The sequence below is a fragment of the Pseudomyrmex gracilis genome, unplaced genomic scaffold (genome assembly GCF_002006095.1).
Source record: "Pseudomyrmex gracilis isolate BER0280 unplaced genomic scaffold, ASM200609v1 scaffold_57, whole genome shotgun sequence".
NCBI lineage: Eukaryota > Metazoa > Arthropoda > Insecta > Hymenoptera > Formicidae > Pseudomyrmex > Pseudomyrmex gracilis.
The window spans coordinates 108,756-128,644 of NW_018020641.1; the positions used below are offsets into that span (position 1 = coordinate 108,756).

General features: G+C 38.4%; 3 protein-coding genes across 9 annotated transcripts in view; 2 read left to right on the plus strand and 1 right to left on the minus strand.

Annotated features, from left to right (window-relative positions):
* LOC109853956 (nucleobindin-2) overlaps positions 1-19,889 on the plus strand; it is a 56,060-nt gene that overhangs the window by 27,667 nt on the left and 8,504 nt on the right. The window lies entirely within an intron of this gene.
* Positions 1,213-5,811, plus strand: LOC109853957. Of its 3 annotated transcripts, none has more exons than XM_020426566.1 (10): positions 1,213-1,364; positions 1,459-1,735; positions 1,812-2,033; positions 2,125-2,200; positions 2,443-2,624; positions 2,690-2,945; positions 3,154-3,378; positions 3,457-3,537; positions 3,667-3,764; positions 4,041-5,811. In XM_020426566.1, exons 2-10 carry the CDS (start codon positions 1,634-1,636, stop codon positions 4,143-4,145), a joined length of 1,347 nt encoding a protein of 448 aa, XP_020282155.1. In that variant the 5' UTR covers positions 1,213-1,364; positions 1,459-1,633; the 3' UTR covers positions 4,146-5,811. The 3 variants fall into 3 exon arrangements, with proteins under 3 accessions (XP_020282155.1, XP_020282156.1, XP_020282157.1); XM_020426567.1 differs by having other exon boundaries at positions 3,673-3,764; XM_020426568.1 differs by lacking the exon at positions 4,041-5,811 and having other exon boundaries at positions 3,673-3,779.
* LOC109853959 (twisted gastrulation protein homolog 1-A-like) lies at positions 6,076-14,615 on the minus strand. Of its 5 annotated transcripts, XM_020426571.1 has the most exons (5): positions 14,575-14,593; positions 13,586-13,994; positions 7,386-7,609; positions 6,850-7,062; positions 6,076-6,590 (listed from the first exon to the last, which is right to left on the minus strand). In XM_020426571.1, exons 3-5 carry the CDS (start codon positions 7,606-7,608, stop codon positions 6,280-6,282), a joined length of 747 nt encoding a protein of 248 aa, XP_020282160.1. In that variant the 5' UTR covers position 7,609; positions 13,586-13,994; positions 14,575-14,593; the 3' UTR covers positions 6,076-6,279. The 5 variants fall into 5 exon arrangements, with proteins under 5 accessions (XP_020282160.1, XP_020282161.1, XP_020282159.1 ...); XM_020426572.1 differs by lacking the exon at positions 13,586-13,994 and having other exon boundaries at positions 14,575-14,615; XM_020426570.1 differs by lacking the exon at positions 14,575-14,593 and having other exon boundaries at positions 13,586-14,297.

Below are 19,889 nucleotides of genomic sequence, written 5' to 3' on the forward strand. Positions count from 1 at the left end.
TCTTTCTATATAAGAAATTAATTAATTTTTTACAGCGGAGTCAATAATAATACATATGTACTTTAAAAACAATAAAAACGATAAAAGATACATTAAGAATGTAATAAAATGCTAACAATATTTTGAACGATGTTACAGTTGAATACTGAACACGTGTGTGTGTGTGTGTGAGGAAAATGCATACTTTCCGCTTTCAATGGGAAGGATCACTTTTCCGAGACGGTAATTAGGGGCGGCTGTTATAGACGCGAAACACGTAAACCGGATTAACGAGTCGGAGAAGCCGCGTCCGCTTTCCTTCCGCAAGAGATCTTCGGTTACTTAAAATTATTTATAATTATTAACCACGTTTCGTCTTTAATTACAGCGTCGAGCGATTGATATATAACTCGACATGCGTAAGAAATTGTGGGAAATTTTTATTTCGCAGAGCACAGAATAAATAGGTTTTTTATTTTACAGAATTCAAAATTCATTATAAATAATGAAAGACAATTTGAGGTAAAATTTTTAATCTAATTTTAATTGCTGCATTGCCGTCTTTAGTTAAGATATCCTGTCTCGCATTTTTGCATTTTTTAAGATATATTGCAGTATTGCAAGTTCTACACATGTTTCATCTTCATGTTTCATACTTCTAAATGAAGCTAGAAAGTCCTAAAGGCTTTATAAATGTCTAGAAAGTGTTTAACTTAGTTGTCCTAATTGCTGATGGCACAAACAAAAGAATAAAACCTCAGTTTTTTTTTTATTCTTCCGATAGATAGGATATTTTAGCTAAGGAAGGCAGTATACGTGATAGCTTAGTACTATAAGAACAATAACAATAATTATTAGTTCTATGCTAAACAAGTAAGTCGTATTTTGCAAATAGAGAATATAGAGAGTAAATTAACAAATTTTAATTTACAGAATTCAAAAATCAAAGGTATACCAGATATCTGTTTTATAAATTTAAGAGAGAAGAAAGTAAAAATATTAAATAAAGAAACAAGGTTTAGGATTTTAGTTACGGTGTAAGAAAAATATAATGTAATACATGTCGCAGATAAAAACAACTTATAGTTTTTGATCAGTTTTCTCTTTGACGAAAGCACGACGACGCACATTGCTCCGATATCGTTCGATCATTCATTGCTGTATAACCATTGAATGGTGCCATCTGACAGAATCACATAGTACTATTCTTGCTCCGATAGCATTGGGGAACTGTATGACAGGCTAACGACCGCGCACGTAGTGTTTCGGTATCTCATATGGCGAATATTAGGAGGTACCGGAACGACGTCAATAACAGCGATCATGATCTTACAGAATAATCGATAAGTTTGTTTCCGCGAATCTCAACTTTAGTTAGAAAAAATGTGAGTACCAAAGATGCGTTTCCATTGCGTTATTTTAGAATGTTTTGTTTTGAAATCCTGTTGACACACGGTTCGTCCCGTCTAATTTTTCCAGGACAGATTCGCACTGTATCAGTGCATCAACAACACTCAATCCGCCACGAGATCGTGTCACATTTATCGTATTTCTCAATGAATATCGATTTTTTTCTCTTTGTACTGGGTGTTTTTAAATACCTGAAGCAAGGATGAATTCTGTCAGACAATTTGCGGTGTAACAGAATTCAGCTATGGCTGAAGGTGGAACCGAGCCAAAGTCTATTGACGGTCAGATCTCGAGGAGTCAGTTAGATATAAACGAATGCCTTGGTAACTGGTTGATGTACTTACAGGTTCGTATTCTGTAGTATTTTTATTCGCACTAAAATGTCGCATATAAAAAAAATGTAAAATCATCTCTTGTGTTAGATGCTTAATGGCCTATGTACAGCTGGTACTAAATTGGCCCAATCTCTACAAGCACTTCTGTCTGTACACGACACAGTGGCTCAGTGTCGGTTGACAGGTCAATGCTTGGCTGGATGGGAAGAGTTGACAAGAGCTACTCACATAGCTAGCAATACTGTTAAAAATCATGTGATCACTGCTCTGAGAGATCATGAATCACGTGACAATGAGGGGGACAAGCATGTTAGTGGTTATAATTTGCTATCACAGTCAGATTCTCCTTTTTTTGCATTAAAGCCCTGATGTAACTGATAAGACAATTTTGTACTTCTAGGATATTCTCAGAGAGAATCTCTTGACATTTATAAACTTACAATATCAGTTCTGCGTTGCTTGTTGTGAGTGTCTAGGTAAGATAGTGTTAAAATGTGTGAAAAAATGAAAATATTTTATTCATTGAATAGATTATTATCAAAATATAAATGATGAATAATAAGATTATTTTAGATAATTAAATAGAATAACAGGAATTTTTTTTATTTTTGTAGAAATTAGATAGTGAAACAGTGCGTTACGAAAATCGAATTAGTGATTATTTTAAGTTACTCGTAAAACTCGATTTTATAAATTCGATGCTGATTTAATCGTTCAGGTGGCATGGCAGAATGTTCATGCTCTCAGAGCGGAAGCGGCGAGTGCGACATCGCCGCGCTTCAACAATGCTTTGAGCGTCTTTACAGTTCACCTGTACTGCCAGTGTCCACTTTGTCCACGCAACAGTCCATGCAGAATTGTCGGAGATCCCCATTGCCGTATTCGTTGTTTCCTCTGCAGGTAATTGACATGAACTCGACGCGACCCTCGTAAATAGCTCGTCATGCTCGGCTTCGTGTATTAAGGTTCAGAGACGATGGTCAGAAACGGCAGCGGCGGAAATGTCGGGCGAGTCCGCCGAGAGCACGATGAGACGTTGGTCGATGCCCTGGGATTGCAAACACGTGATAGAGTGGCCGCGTCAGGACGCCAGGTCGAGATTGAGAGTGCCCCAGCAGGATCGCAGCAGATCGACCACGCCAGATTCAGTGTGGAAAACATCCACAATGGCTAGTCAGGATGGTCTCCAAGAGGCTATTCAGTTGTTGTCTTGCAAGCCAGGTAGCAAGTGCTCTACTCATAAATTTATAATTTTTTTTCTCCTAATCCCACCCGATAGCAAAGTTTACACGATAGATACTTTTTTATTTTCAATATTATCTAATTTGTAAAGTCGATACAACAAGACAAGGTTGCCGGGCTGTATATAAAACCGTAGCTATTGTATCTCACGTTGTTTGTGCGATTCGAAGGTTAATACGTTGTGCAGGAGTTCGGCCATCGAATCAACTCTCGGCGTATACTAGTCAGCATATTCCGGGCGTCACTTTGACGACCTGCAATTTCGACTCGAATTATGACTCCGCCATTTGGACGGGGTCGCGTAGAATAGGCTCACCTAGATGCTGGCCGCAGGACTCTAGCGATCATTCCGATCATTCTGGGCATCGCGATAGCGATCATAGTGTTCACAGCGGTGAGCATAGAGATTCTGGTAAGGTTTATTACAACAGTTAGACGATGTTATTAGGCAGGAAAAAAAAAAAAAATCTCTCAAATAACTATTTCGCAGAACAAAGTGGCGCAAGCGGCAGTCACGGCGATAGCAAAGATAGCATTCATTCTCATTGCGATCACAGAGAAACCGAAACCGGTGAGTGAGTTTTGTCACGTTCTGCTTGAGATCCTGTTGTATTGTTAAGAAAATGTTTTGCGTTTTGTGCGATTAAAACACGAGCGTGATGAAATAGAAAGATCTCAAGTAAAAACATATTTTTTTAAGGTACAGTGGACACGTTGCCATCTCGCAAGAGTAGTTCATCGACCGATTCCTGCATTTCGGCGCACAGCCGATCGGGTTCGGAAAGTGCAGGTGGCGGGGTAAATAAAAAATAAAATAAAATAAAATAAAATCAAAGTTTCCTCTATAGTTATTAAATTGTTAATAAACATAGCTTAGTAAATCGTTTTTTTTTTCGGTTTTTTAAAGATATTACGCACGAATTGACTTTTTTGTTATTGCGATTGCGTTCTATCCTATTTACATTCTCGTTATATTATACAAGGCTCTTTTTGATTTTGTTGTTGGAAACTATTTCGCTCGCAACTTTTTTTCTTCCTTCTTTTTTGTAACATCGATAAACACGATGATTTTAGGAGTGCGCGAGGTCGCAATTATACTCGATGTGGAGCGGCGGCGATCTGTCTTTCATCAAGTTGCCAGAGAGCAACGAGATACAAGATGAACATCCACCCACTTAAATATCTGCCACTTCTACGTCTAAAATTTTTATTCGAAACGAAGTTTGATTACCTTTGGATTACGGCCATAAAATTCTTTCTTTGAGATTATCCGAGATATTTACATTGTACTCTTTATACAATAACACGCAGAAAAAAAACACGCGTCTGTAAAAATATTGTTATTCTATACACCTCGGAAAGTTACTGAAAAAACATCAAGCAGTTTTCGAATGCAAATGATTCAGTGAATCCAAAGGTGAATCGTTGCCACGATAAAAGTTGTTGACTCGTGAGTTTTACTATAAATGATTCGACCAATGTTATTCGTGATGTATACATGTTTGATATTTGTGAGCGCGTTTTATGACCGCGCGAGTTAGTAACATATGCATATTGAGTGTGCAATTAATGATAGAAAAAAAAAATATATAAAGACCGTTATACAGGGTACTCATTTCGTAATATTTATATCAATAACACACACATACAAATCTCGTGAGATTCTATGTAATATATATACTATATATATATAGATATATATAGATATATATATATATACGTATATCTATACGCGTTGTTCGTACAAGGACTGCGCATAGCGAGCGCGCGTGCTGCATTTAGGGTAAAATTTCTCTATTTATTTGATAAATATTACGAAGTGAAGCTCCGCTTGTGTTTAAAAATGAACTCTCTGTACGTTGTTACGATATTTATATGTACAAATATGTATGCATGATCCATTTGAACAGCATCGTTCTCATTTGTAAGAATTATACGCAACTCGTCGAATCTCTTGAAGAGGTTATTTTTTCAAAAAGCGCGTGCACATATAATCGTTATTCTTATTGGTTTTTGTATCCGATTTTCAGCGCTCCGAGAGTGTTACTTTGAATACACCTCGTTAAATTATTCAATAAATCCTAAAGCATATCACATTCCACTCGAAACAATTGCGAATTTTACATTGCCCTTAAAACTAAAGTATTACAAATGCGCGTACACACTGATATATACTATCCATTAATTATAGACATACAATACCGTTCATAAATTTCCGAACAACATCTACATATCCCACGTTGTATACATAGAGTTTACTACATAAATAAACGTCAAGTTAAAACACACAAACACACGTGTCAATCTACTTTAAAATAAAATTGTTACATTTTTTTAAATGCGTACTTGTTATAAAATATAATGGCCGCGTTCAGCAGAATTGAGCGCTTTGTGATTATTGCGTTTTACTTTCACATTTGAAAATACTGAAAACAACAGACCGCAGACAATAAGCACTGAATTTGCTTGACAAAAAAGCGCTGAATTTTGCTGAACACGGCTAATTTTTCGAATATTTATTAGTGTCTTATGAGTGACACGATTGAAATGTGCTTCGGAATTACTGTGCTGTACATCGTTTTACAATGTCCGGAAATTTATCAACAATATTGTAAAATTGCGTGAGTTTCTTTTATATGAAATAATATGAACTTCGAGAAAAACTTCTTATACATCAAAAATAATTTCAGCGTCGTAATCGAGAGCGATTTAATGTATGTACAACTTTAACTTATGGCACAGACGCGATAATAAAACTTCTCATTAATATTCCATAACTTAACGATAGAGCACATACTAATAAAAAAAAAAAAAAAATTAAAAAAAAAACGAAACGACTATACGATACAATATAATAATATTGCAATATAATTTAATAATAAGATTATAAAAATAGTTTTAAAACTATGCCATTCTCTCTTAAACTTACGGTTTACACTAACGAATTTATTACTTGTTTATAGTTATTATTTTTTATAGTTTCGCGATTTAGAAGTATATTTTGCTTTTGAAAAATAAATCTTCCGAACGTGCACCTATACACTAGTAATCTCAACGGGAAAAAAGTTGATCTCCAACGTTCTTTGATTTTAACCGATAGTTTTCACAATGAGTTTCGACAGAAACTTTTATTTATTAACAATCGCGCTGATAATTTTGAACATTCGTCTGATAAGAATAAAATTCGAAGTATACACCTCTCAAATTCATGCTTTCACACAACAATGACGAGAAATTTCTTACGAAAATTAATTCTTCGATGTCTTCTCATTTTCGTTTATTCGCGATATCGAAGCACTGCTTAATGTAACAACTAATCCATGTCTTCCTCGTTCAGTATGTCTTCGTCTTGACCGTAGTCGTCGTACGAGTCCTTCAGGTCGTCCTCCTTTTCTAATGGACACTGTGTGCATCTCGACTCGTTGATCCCGTAATTTATGCACGTGTCGCCTATGCATTCGCAGCAACCGTCGTGGAACCACCGGAAGCTGGCGGCGCCCATACTCTGACAGGCCGCTTTACACTTGTTCCAGGAGCAACATTGCGCCATAAATGCAACGGTACAATTCTTTGTTACTACGTTCGGCTTGAGCGTATTGAGGTCCATCTCTTGGCTCGCGGTTTCTGTCATTTCGGAAAATACATCATTAAATTTTCGCGCATACGTCACTGACGTATAACTTCCATAAATGTCACCGCACAAGTTTCAACGTATTGATTTCAAATGAATTTACTGTTTAATTTATACTGCATTCCAGAAAAAAGATCATAAAAATTTATATTATTTTATTAATATTATTATTTTTCTTAATATCTAAATTATGTTATATGAGATGCTCTATCTACAACCGCGTGTTTTCTACCGTGCAATTGCGATACTCACTCGTTTTATAATTCACATCTTCGTCTGCGTTTTTCATATACTTAAACTGCGTCATGTCGAAGTCTACTGGATACGTCATAGTGAGCCATCGCTCGTGAGGATCCGCTTCGGAGGTGAGCGCTTGGAAGAGTGCGGGCACCGGCTCGCTGAAGTCCTCCACGTGCGATTTTCTGCTCAACGGGTTATCGGTGACGTTTGGCTTCGGACATAAATCTGCACTCGCGAATACGTGTCGTTTTGTATTAGGATTTTTATTTAATTTTCATATTGCAAAAACGTTATTTTTTCTTTTCCATAATATCCAAACAAAATTAGAATCAAAATCGAAATAAGTAATTTGTTAAATCATGGTTTTTTATCCACGTATTTTAAATTTTCTCGTACTTTGTTTTGATTGTTGTTTAATTTAATCTTACAAGAAAGTTTCTTAGAATAATACAAAAATTTAAAGACACGAAACACACAAGATTGTGTTGCGCGAACGACTGTATATTATTTTTTATTTGAATCGCGCGACGACTTTTTTTCTCTCTTACCTACACACGAACAACACTCGTCGTACAAATAATTCAAGCAGTTGTAGCATTCCTTGCAACAGGTGCACTCCTTCAGGTCACATTTGCAACTTGTCGTGAGCATGCACTTACTCACGACACTGGCGCAGATTGCCTCGTTACATGCTTCCGAGTACTTCGCCCCGATCGCCAGCAGTAGAATCCCGACGGCGATTGTGAAAAAAAGTGCGCACACGATTTTCATTCTGTTCAAACGAGATTCAATTTTAGTCTTCTTGTACGTGTAACCCTACCTATACTGCCGGGGAAACATGACAACATTTGACGTTGTCCAACCAACAATTTCGTCTATTTTGATCTTGGTCGTATTTTGATCTTGGGCGGAAAACAAGGACGGAAAAAAAACTTTTAGAAAACAAAGTCAATATAAATAAGCATCATATTTTGAAGTTCACTTTAACCGTGTGTCTTCTAATCGCGATGAGAATAATTTGCGATTAAACAACGAGTTGTGCAAAAGTATTCGAATCAATAATACGAAAAGGCGGTTCAGATATTTTGGAGATATCTCGTGACTTGTATAAAATTTTGTTTCGAACATATACGCCGCTGATAAATCCATATTCTGAAAGTTTTCTATGTATATACGCCTCTCTACAACTCGTTTTATTTATTATTTAGAGACAGAGAATCTGATGGTAATGTAACCAGATTTATTCGTTTGGAATTTTACCGTTGAGAATTATACGACCGCATTCAGCCGTTGTCCACGTGATATTTATACGCACTTTTCCTCACACACACACACACACACGTGAGGATGTGGACTATTGTTTACATGTGGATGCCGGACACTACGATTATAACTACGATTAGAGCCACTCCCGGTGTGGCGTTACTGAGATGAGGAGAACACCGATTAAGATTATTAAGAATATTCACGAACGTGAGTCAGGGTGTCATTATGCGAGAACGCGTGCTAAAAAGAATGAAATTTCAGTCTCCTCTCCCGTCAACGCTGCTGCTAACCCGAGCAATCAGCGTAATGTTGCTCCTCTACGCGTTCCAGGGATAACGTCGAGGCCACCGTTTAACTCACTTAAATCTTCACGAATAATAAAATTCGGCGTATCTCTTATATAATAAGTATATTAATAAAATTGCAAGTGATTGCGCTTCCGCGAGAGAAAGAGAGCGATTGTTTATAACATTCCGACAGCAGTTTTCACAGAGCAATGTGAAAACTGCGAATACGAAGCAGAACGAAGCTTTACATAAATTATATTCAAATTGAAAAAAATGTCACGAAGAAAGAGCGCATACGTCTGTTACGTACAAATTTGATTACTCGATTAGAAACAGGCGTGTGATATCTTTCTTAAAGAACGTCAGAAAATCTTTAAAGCGTAAAGAGACGATTTTTCTTATAAATTGTAAATATCAAGTAAATGATGCAATTGCGTTCTTCGCGGTTTCGAAACAATTTATATCTGATTTGAATACAAGCACATGCGAATCCCAGGGAACATTGTGCGAATATCTCACATGGCGAGAGATAGCGGTAACGATAAGGAGACATGTGAATTAATCGAATGCAAAACGATCGTTCGTGCAATAATCGCACCTTTCGAACGTGCCTATTAAGCGTCTATTTATATCATGCATAATCGCGTCCTACGATATCTTAGGTGAATTATTATTGGAAAAAGAATTCCACAGCAACAACCTGTTACACACATGGTGACGAAAACAGCACGATTAACTCGTTACATGTCACCTTAGCTTAGTCGCTAACTTTCACGTTTGCTTTCCACGCGTTTCCACGTTTTCTACACATTTTAGCGTTTAACACGCACTATTAACTGTCGCTAGAATTTTGTTACAATTTGTCACGGAATTGACAATCCGAAGATTCAGAAAGAAAGAAGAGATGTTTTTTTTTGTGAAAAGAAAAAGAAATTAGCTAATTAATTATTATTTTCTCTTTTCGTTTCTCTTTCCATGTAAAACGTTCAAAGATGATAAATTTGTTCTGAAACGTCAAGAGTCACGGTAAGGGCGCCTCACGCTAATTGTAAATTCACGTGTGACGAACTCACGTGCGCGACATCTCACTCCGTACTTCTATTATTTTATTTTATTTTATTTTATTTTATTTTATTTTATTCTATTTACCTGAACATTGAGTTTTCCATTTTGCGGTGATCTCAAATATATATATATATATATATTACTTTATAATATATTATATATTTATTTATATATTTATATACTTCGAAATTCACTTATATATTTATTATACACGTGTTACATGTTGCGTTTAATTTAATTTTAAGCAAACAAAATGTTATGTTTCGGAATTTATCTATTCACATTCTTTATATACGACCAAATACACATGCACATTGCACTGTTTCATTATGTCTCGACCTGTTTAAACTTCGTCGGCCACTATCGCATAACTAACCACTGCCGATTCCTGCGGTGAACTGAGCAGGATAGATTGGACGTTTTGACGGGAGGTAAAGGTCGGTTGGTAAAGGTAGGTACTTTTAAAAGGTAGGAAGATAATTTAAGGTAGAAATATTCCCCTCTCCTCATTCAATTTTGAAGAGTCCTGAGTCATATCCGTGAGAAAAATGTTGTAATAGTTTACCGAAATTTTTAAGTGTTTATCTGTTATCTTTCTTCATATCTTATACATTCTTAGTGGTCAAGATTTTCACAGCTTCTCCGTGATAAAAATCTCATTCGGACAAAAAATAAAATATTTAGCAAAGGGAAAAAGAAGAGAGAGATAGAGAGAGACCGCATTAGTACAGAAATATCACGTCGAGCGCTATAGATTTATTAAAAAACCTTGCTGTCAGAATTCCCGGGCCACATAAACTTTATACAACGTGATTCCTCTTCCTTTTTCTCTCTCCCGTTCTCTCTTATTCTCCTCTTCTCACTTCCATACATACAAGCCATTTCAAAGATTTAACAGACGCTCTTTATGGCTTTCTCGGCATCTATTATCGCGTACTTTTCGAGACAATAAAATGCCGTTATGAGACACAATATTGTTGCATTATATCATCCGTGAACGGTAAAATATGTCATTTGATTTGATGATTGCGTCAAATCCGGAAAATAGAATCGTCATCTTTCAACATTTCGCCGTTCAAGCTTTCCGACTAATTAGATTATCTATATTTTCATTACGTTATCTATATTTATTATTAATAACTAAATGGAATCGCTACATTATCTTCTCTGTCTAATAACAGCTAAGTGAATCGTTACGCTATCTATATTGTTGGAGAAGCTTATCGAACATACAAATACAAGACAAATGGAATTTGAATAATACTCGCGATACGCTCGGGACACCGCGTACATGAAGAGACGGGCAAGATATATATATATATATATCTTGCCCGATATATATATATATCGAATGGTTTTAATAAAAAAATTCCAACTCGCAGGAGCGAAATGTGGATGTTTGTCATCCAGGGACAGGCGCGTTGCTGCTGGCACTCACGATCAGCCTCGCCTCTCGTTCTGTGGCCCGAGGCGATGGAATAACTTCAATAACAAACGCCAATCGCCTTCGTAGAAGGCGGCGGCAACCTGGTATCTCTACCTACGTGTTCGCTCGCGTACGCGCACGTTCACACGCCGGAGGAAGACTTTCCAATCATTTTCTGTTACTACTGGAGGAGACACTCTCCCCCGTCTCTTCTTTCTCCTTGCCCGCGGAGACGCATAACCCTTGAATGCGCGCGGATCCTCTTTGTCGCCGAAAACTTGAAACACACTCACTAATGCGCGCGAAATATATACGACATTAAATAAGAAGAGTATAAAAATTAAGTAAAAAAATATTAAATTCTATAATAATAATATAAAAATTAAATTGTATAATATAAAAGATCTCGATTGTTGATCTTTGTTTTTTTGATTCTGTTTAAATCTGAGATGTATATCCGCACTTCGCTTCTAAATTCAATTAGTACACTGATGCGCAAATCGGTCGCGAAAAGAGACAAGATCGATCCGGATCGATCCGGATGAGAACCGAATTCTGCGGAAGATCAACTTTTCACTGTTTCTTTTTTTTTTTTTTGACTTTCAATTCTTACATCGTTTTTTTTTGTTTTAACTAAAAAAAAGCGGACGAATGATATTTTCGGCTTTGCAAAAGTTAATTGAGACGAAATATCGCATTAATTCAACTCGACGCGCGCGGAATGGAACACGCTGCACTCGATCGTCCGCGATTCTTGATGACGATTCGTCGCATCTGATGACCTCCTTCGTCCGCAAATATCCGCGTTATCGAAGCATCGCGCTTGTCAATTGGCATCGCGCCGTTATTGCGCTATCACTGCCATTTACGGTGTCGTCCGCCGTATTATTATTTTCGGTTATTGCAGGAATTACCGAGCACGCAGGAATTACCGAGACACGCGCTCTCGCAAGAAGTAGAAGAAGCGCTTCACGCGCTGGTCAAGGAGTCCGTACTTGCGCGTTTACACGTTTCGATTTTTTTGTTCATCAACTACAAGTTGATTAACGATTGAAAGCAAAGTAGAAACGATAATAAATATTTTATCTATAGATAAAATAAACAGTTTGTGAATATTCTTATAAACATTTTATTTAGGTAGAATAGTTTATGTTGTTAAAATATTAATAACTTTTAATTGTGTTGATCAACAAAAAAACGATACAAACGTGTTCTTATGGAGCACGCGTGTTTAGCGATAAAATGTGACCGTGTGTGCGATGCGACAGTTCGTGATAACATGAATAGTGTTAATAATAGACAAGGCAGAGTCAACGCTACTACGGACGTCATTAGAGTGAATTAGCGAGAAAAAAAAAATCATTTTCTTGCTCGTATATTTAACAAACTTTGAGCGAGGAGTAAAAAAACGATTGATAATAACCGAAAAAATGTGTCCACATAAATTTGTGAAAAACACTTAGGCACATTTTTATCACACGTTTAATCCTGAATTTTTTCCCGAGTTTGACACTTCTTGTTTATACTATCGACTAATTTTCTTGTTCACGATTTATACAACAATTTATACGTTAATGATTCACATGAGATAAATTAAAATTTGACAGCCGCAATTTTTAATGCTAATTAGAACACAAAGAGATGAAGATTACGCGGTCACGAGTTTAACCGTCTCTTAACCGAAGGCGTCATGCTTAAAAATCGATTGTTTTTTCGAATACCTTTTGAAAAACTTATTCTTCTCAAGTATTTAATCGGAGTTCCGACAATGCACTCGGATGCTAATCAAATTAGCATTCGGTAAACAAAGAGACGTGCTCAAACTACGCGTAGTGTTACGTGATAATTGCACTGATGATCAATCGACGATGTGTTGCAAAAACATTTGCGCTTCTCTCTCGGTTTTTGCCGAGAGAACTGGAAATCTGAGAGAAAAATAATGCGTGCGTCGACCATCCAACCGCGCGAATATAGATCGCTATTGACGAACGTTTACTGGCGCAATTGCGCATATAGCGAGAAGCTCTCCGATTGATGTGCGCTTCTCTCTCTCTCTTAATTGATGAGGATTGATAAGCGATTCCGACGTGCGAAGTCGACAAGACGTAACTAGACTGAGATCCCGCTGCAAAACTGCGATCCTGCTGAATTCTCACGATTCCGCGATTCCTCGAATCGCCCGCGTCGCGAATAGATCGATCACGCACCGCGCTTTGTTTCGCCAATTCACCCCCCTTTTCAGTAAAAATAGCTCTTTTCTCGTTAAAGAAATTTCGACGAAACTCGGAGAAACGGGAAGCAAATCGCGAGATTCGAGTGAGAGAACATCGGGCGGTTCGGGTGCCGTCGATTAAACAATAAACTTCTCTTCGAAAGTCAACGCTTGTGCGAAAAATAAACTCTCTCGATTGAGAAAAACAACGAGGATCTCGATTCTATTCGAAGCGCCTCTTTTTTTTTTTTTTTTTTTTTTTTTTTTTTTTTTTTTTTTTATCGAAGAACCAACTTCCCGAGATCGATTATGTTCGAGCGATTATGTCCGAGTTCGAATGCCTCTTTAATTGGAGGCGAGATATTTTCCATGATCATAGAGAGGCGGCCGGTCGCCGCGATCCGGCGCGCGATCACGACGGATCTCTCTCGCGCTCCCTGCGGGAGGGAGGGGGGGTGATCTATCTAACGGCGATAGCCGATCGATATTTACCTGGCACTACTTCGGCGTCGTGTTCCAGAGGCGGGTGCGCGCCAGTTACCTACGCGCGTGAGAAACTATTTTAAGAGCGCGCAACCGGTTCGCGCGTTGCGACGACCGCCGCGGGACATGTTTCCTCGACAAGAGGCAAAATCCTTCCTTCCATCCTTCGGGAAGAATAAGTCTTCGTGATTTTTTGCAAACTGTTCGTTTATATATTTATATCGTCGCCGATCAACTCGAAAATTTGTTTTTCGATTGTAATCTCGAAAATGTGTAAAATCGGCGATTAAAACCAGAAAGAAATTGCGAACGCACTTGCACAATGACGCGCAAAAAACTTGTCTCTCGATTGCCAGACAGAGAAATCTTGTTTTTGTCGCGATTTTTTCGCCAATTTTTATATATTGTACATTCGCAACTGGAAAAAAAAAAAAAAAAAACGATCGCGCCGATCGATCTGCGCGCTCTGCTCCGCAAATGTGTTCGATCGCACGTTTCTCGCGAAAATCGCGCACTATATCACAGCAGCGATGTTTACACGACACTCTCTCGGGTTCTCACGGGTGTAAACGCGCGTATCACGGTGAACCGTCGTCAAAACAAACTCGCGGAGCGACGTACGTCCGTCTTCCGCGAGGATTCTCTTCCTGCTCTGTGGCGGCGCGCTCGGTGTCTCCCATCCGGCGCGAAGGACGCACCGTGAATTCCGCACACGCGTCCGCACGCGCGTTACGCACCGTCCATTCGGATGCACGCGTCGCGCACGTTACGACGTTACAGCGTTGCGACGCGCATCGCGACGCACTTTGCGTTGTGCAGATCGCACGATCTCTCTCGCTCGTTGATCGATGAGCAGCAGCGGTGGGCGAGAACACGTTGCCGTTGCGCTTTTTCGCAAAATTGCCGGCGATCTTTTCTGAGACGGAGAATATAAAAAAAAAAAAAAAAACGAGCGTGGAAAAAGAAGGGAAGAGAAAAAGAGAGCAAGAAAAACAAACCGATTGGAGAGAGATTCGTCAGCGGGTGTGACGAATCGAAGAGCGGTTCTCATTGGACTGAATTAAGGAAGAGCGTGGACCGCGAGGACCGCGAAGAAACGGAAGGAGGAGGTGGAGGTGGAGGTGGCGGAGGTAAAGGAGGTGGTGGCGACGGCGGCAGCGCTCGCTGCCTCTGATGACGGTGGTGGTGGTTGTACCGTCGCGGATCTCTCCGGTGGAGGTGGAGAAGAGAGAAACGAGAACGAGAATGTGCGCAACGCGAAAGAACAAGCAAGAGAGATGCGAAGAGCGAAGAAGGGAAGGGAATCGGAGAGAGAAATACAGAGAGACGGAGAAAGAGAGAGAACGAGACTGCTGACGGTCGGGTAGTCCGGACTACCGGACTGCATAAGACTGGTTTTCAATTTTTTCCCGACTTTTTGTTTTACCTGTGTATGTGCTTGTGCTTCTCGACAGTCTCACCGCGTATTTCCATCTCTCTCTCCTGTTCTATCTCTCTTCCGTTCTCTGTTCTTCGATCCTCTCCTCTTCTCATCTTTTCCTCCCGCAGAACGTGCTGGACGAATAACGGGTGAGCCATGAGAGCTGCGCTGCTCCTCGATCGCTGCCGGGTCGATCGGACCGACTCCAAAATCCTCGGGGGAGATGGACCTCTCTTCGTGGATGGTCTAACTGTGTGATGAATCTTTTTCGACCGCTTGGGCAAATCGAGTGGTCTTAGCTAGCCCCCCCCGAGAAGAATGCTCGACAGCATTTAGATTCGGAAACATTAATATCAGATCTACAAGCCCTTTGTCATTTTAATTTATCATTATTCATTCGGCAGGAGTAAAAGAAAATTAAACAAATCTCCAGCGCGATTATTATTGATATGCAAAAAGATATATATGTTTTATTTATTTAAAGACGCACAATGTCATAGGTTTAATAAAGAAATGCCAATCGCGCAAGAATTTTTTTATATATATATTTCTGCTAATTTCAATATGTTATCGCGCTAATTTGCAATCTTGCAAAATATCGACGCGTGAATATCTCAACTGTGTAACTTTTTACTCCGTATTGAAAAAAAAAAAAAAAGAATAGTTTTTTTTTCCTCAATGACGAACATCGCTAATAATTCATTTGATCGCGAGAGAATTTATCACGATGAGTTTTGCAATCAAAACTCCACATAGATTAACGATTTGAGTTGACTCGACTTGTTTTTGTATACTCGATCAGACATTCTGCGTATCTGAGATAAATGTTGTCTCTCGCTTCGTTAAATATTAAAGCGCGCAAGTGTGGCGCTATTAAATTAATTCCGACTGGACGATTCTCGCTAATAATAAAACTCTCGATAGGTGAGATCGCAGAATCAATTCAGAATCAGGTGTTACTCCCAGAAAGTTGTTTCACTTTTTCAGATCCGCGCATTTTTAAATTTATACGCGAACTCGATTTTTACTCGATTGCTTCGCAAATGATTTGTATTTGCGCGAATATTTTATAGAAATAATCAAAGTGCACGAAGAAGAAGGAGAATTGTGCGTGAATTCCGGAGCCTCTGGATTTGCGTTGGTATTCACGTGCGCGCGCGCGCTCGCGCGTTTCTGTGCGCGCCGTCAGCAGAGGAATGCAGATGAGTGCAGGTTGCATTCGGTGTATTACCCAGCACGACGCCTCGGGGCTTTTTTGCGTTGCGGGAAAGAAACACGCGGAGAGAATTTGAGCGCGCAGAAAAATCCGAACTCGCGCGAAACGCGCGCGCGAATATACGTTGCGTAAGAGGAAGTTCGCGAAGAAGTTTACGCATGCACTCTCGGATTAAGTGCGCATTGCGAAACCCTCGAAAGCTCTCCGATCGTCAACATCGCATATAACAGTCGTCGCCTTAGCTGGAATTTCGCTTGTTCACCTCCCGATCTCGCCGCTGTTGTCGATCGTAACTCATCCTATTTTCTAACCGAGGATGCGCGTTGGCAGACGTAATTGCATTTTTATTCCAAGGCTGTACTGTTCATTATTGCCATCTGTGATGGATAAACACTTCATTCATACAATGTGTGTATTAGAAAACTCGATGATTTGTCACACGAAACTCGATGCGCTCGGTAGTTTTTGTATAAAAAAAAAAAAGAATCGTAAAAGGATGTCTCGTATAACGCTAATCAGATTTCGACTCTGGACAATGAACATTGAGGAATATAAAAACAGTTGATTTTATTCAATATACAGTTGGTCCTAGAAATATTCGGCCATCCAAAGAAACAGATAAACTTTGTATAAAAGTGCAAATTGATTAAAACAAATTAAGAAAAAGACTTAAAATATATTTGTAATAAAATTTTATTACTTTAAAATTACCATGTAATGGTTTTACCACAAGAAAAAATACGTTTAAATAAAAAGCTTGGAAAAGTTGGAAAATTACTAAAAAACAGCACGAACAAAACTGTGCGACCGTTAGCTTAACAAGTTTACGTTCAATTGAAAAATTTCTGCTATGTTTGTGGATTGTTCGCGCGTTTCACATAGACGCTTTTTGATGTAGTAGTTCAAGAATTCCACAAACAAAGCAAAAAAAAACAAGTGTTGTACATATTTCAAAATCAAACACACACAAACTAATAAATCTTTGATTAATCTTTAACTAATCTGTTAAAAATACATTTCGGGTTTCTTTTCTAATCTATGTAAAGATTATACGTTACACAAGAATAACTTGAATAATCAAATATACACTTTAGATTACGTTTGAGACTAACTATGTGTTACTCTATTAAGCGTCATAAACGACTGTTACGGAACGACATATTATTAAAGACGCATGCGAATAAATTATCACGATGCGAAGAAAATACAAGTTTGCCGAGACAACGTACGTATATATATATATATATCTTGCTGCTCGCGCAATGTTAAGTAAATAAACATTTTTATGCACAGCATATTCGAGCGATTTCACGCGATCGTTTCGCAACATTGACGATACACGAGCTTCCATAATAAGTAACAACGAAAGCGAAGCATTTCAAAAGTCGTAGGATATTCGACTGACCTTTCTCGGGAAGGCCTAGGACTTTTTCTAGCACACATCGCGAAATTGCGAGATCGTGACATTTGGAACGCCAACAGATTCGTCGTTGCTTATAAATGTGCATTTGCAAAAAAATAAAAGACGTCGCAATTTCCGATAACGCGCGATATAGCGCGCGCGCGCGCGCGATTTGTGACAGTCATTCCCGAAATCACGTTCCGAAAACTAACACACAGATATTTCTCCGAGAGTTTTCGCCTTGGCACACTACTCGTGGAATCAAGTGTGAAATTATTATTCAACACCGTCGATAAAGAAACAAAAAAAAAATACAAGAGTGTTATTTTCCACGTGGAGAATAACGCGCGCGCGCGCGAATCGTCGATTACGTATCGCAATATTGAAAGGGGAGCATCGAAGGACTTGCGGTCGTGCGGTTTTACATTTGCAAACCTCAAACTAACCAATTACCACGATATAAAAGATACGCATGCGAAGAACTCTCTTGTTACGCTCTTATCTGGTATATATTCTTGAGTTTATGTTCTCTTCTTTTTCACATCGTCTCGCTGTGTGTAAGAAAGAAGTCCTGGAGATTCCGAATATGAGAAATAAAGTTTCTTAAATTTTAATATACGTATATGTTTGTTCGGTTGTTTCATATCTAAATGACATGGTTGTTAAGCAAAGGAAGTGTAAGGAAATATTTATTGAATGTAAAGAAATAGTTTATCTTATCTCTCGAAAGAGATAAAACTTATAGTTTTGTTCTTTCCTTCTTCTCTGTTCTTCTTCTCTCTTTTTTCTTTTTTTTTTTTTTGTGAAATTTATTTCGGTTCGGAATTTACATCGTAAATTCTTTTTGTCTTAATTTATGTTCGACGTGTATATCTCATCGTTCGCTTGGTTGACGTTTGCTGGCAAAAGAAGGTTAAAGTGCAATTTCCGCGTGTGACACGCCAGTATCTATCGCCACGTCCGTTCTTCGGGGAACCAAACGAGAGGGAGAGTCCAGTCGTCCCCGCGTTCCACGAAAAAAAGTACGACCGGTACGAGGCACAACCGCGAGATATGGCGGAAGCGGCTAAATGCTTAAACGCTCGAAAGCCAGGCTTAAATGCCGCTGATTGCAGTAGGAGGGAAATGAGAGGTTGCACTGCACATGGACGAGTCCGTAATTCCGTATGTCCATTCTTGAAGGCGGCGCGGTCAGTGACGGCATACGTTGGCACTTCAGTATCGAATACTGGTCGCACATTCGTTATAGCGGAGAAAGAGAGAGAAAGAGAGAGAGAGCAAGAGGAATCTCGCTTCACATGCTTATACTCCTTTTTCTCGTCAGATATTGCAAATTCAGTGTTAAAAGAAAACGAAAAGTAATAAATTTTTCTTTGCGTTTATTAATATACCGCGTACATACGTTGTTTGTACATGTGCACATTATTTTAAATTAGGTTAAGATCAAATTCTGAAATTATACAAAAAATCTTTACGTGAAGTTGTGTTTTACTTATTACACGGTCGCTCTCAGAACGTGTGAACTAGCGTATAGATAGAAAAAAAAAAAACGTGATACAGAGAACCGTGAGAAGTTTGGTGCAAAGAGATTGTTTTAAAAGTTTTGAGGAATAATTTCGAAAAAATCTTGTAGAAAAATCAAAGAGGAATACACTTAACAAAGAATGACACGATAGGTGTACATTTGTAGATAAGAAGGGTGCACAAACACATACACACACACACACACACACACACACACAGCGAAATACATACATATTGTAGCATGGAGAAAGTTAAAAGCAAAGTAAAAGTAAACTTGACGGGAGTCGAGAGAAACGGCGAAAGAAACTGAAAGTGTATCTGTTTTAAGATCCCGTCGATCATCTATTAAGACGTTATTGCGATATCAAAACTCATTCGCAATGAATAGATCAATGTACATCAACGTATTTGAAACATCAATTTAGCAGTGTAGTTAGTGTTATATACATCTTCATTTTTTAATAGCGATATATATATTTATAACGTTATAATAATTTCTGAAGTTTATATAAAAATGCAGTAAGAAGATCAGCTCGATTCTGATGACTCAATTTTCTATAACAAACGTAATACTTTCTCTCACGGAAAGATCTCCCGCTGATTGCGAGCGCACCTGAAAAAAGAATGCATCTGATAGACCTAAATGATTGAAAACTTGGAGATAAAAATGGCACATACTTCGAGTATTTTAGAAAATACTATATATATTTCACAGCTTTGGAATCTTGATCCGACATTAGATTATTGTGAG

Bases quoted from the DNA above. Each gene is read 5' to 3' on its own strand.
- LOC109853957 (XM_020426566.1), top strand. From the start codon at position 1,634: ATGGCTGAAGGTGGAACCGAGCCAAAGTCTATTGACGGTCAGATCTCG. The intron at 1,736-1,811 runs GTTCGTATTCTG...CTCTTGTGTTAG, and splicing joins ACTGGTTGATGTACTTACAG to ATGCTTAATGGCCTATGTAC. The intron at 2,034-2,124 runs GTTAGTGGTTAT...TTGTACTTCTAG, and splicing joins ACAATGAGGGGGACAAGCAT to GATATTCTCAGAGAGAATCT.
- LOC109853959 (XM_020426569.1), bottom strand. From the start codon at position 9,559: ATGGAAAACTCAATGTTCAG. The intron at 7,063-7,385 runs GTAAGAGAGAAA...TCGCGAGTGCAG, and splicing joins CGAGTGTTGTTCGTGTGTAG to ATTTATGTCCGAAGCCAAAC. The intron at 6,591-6,849 runs GTGAGTATCGCA...CCGAAATGACAG, and splicing joins AGATGTGAATTATAAAACGA to AAACCGCGAGCCAAGAGATG.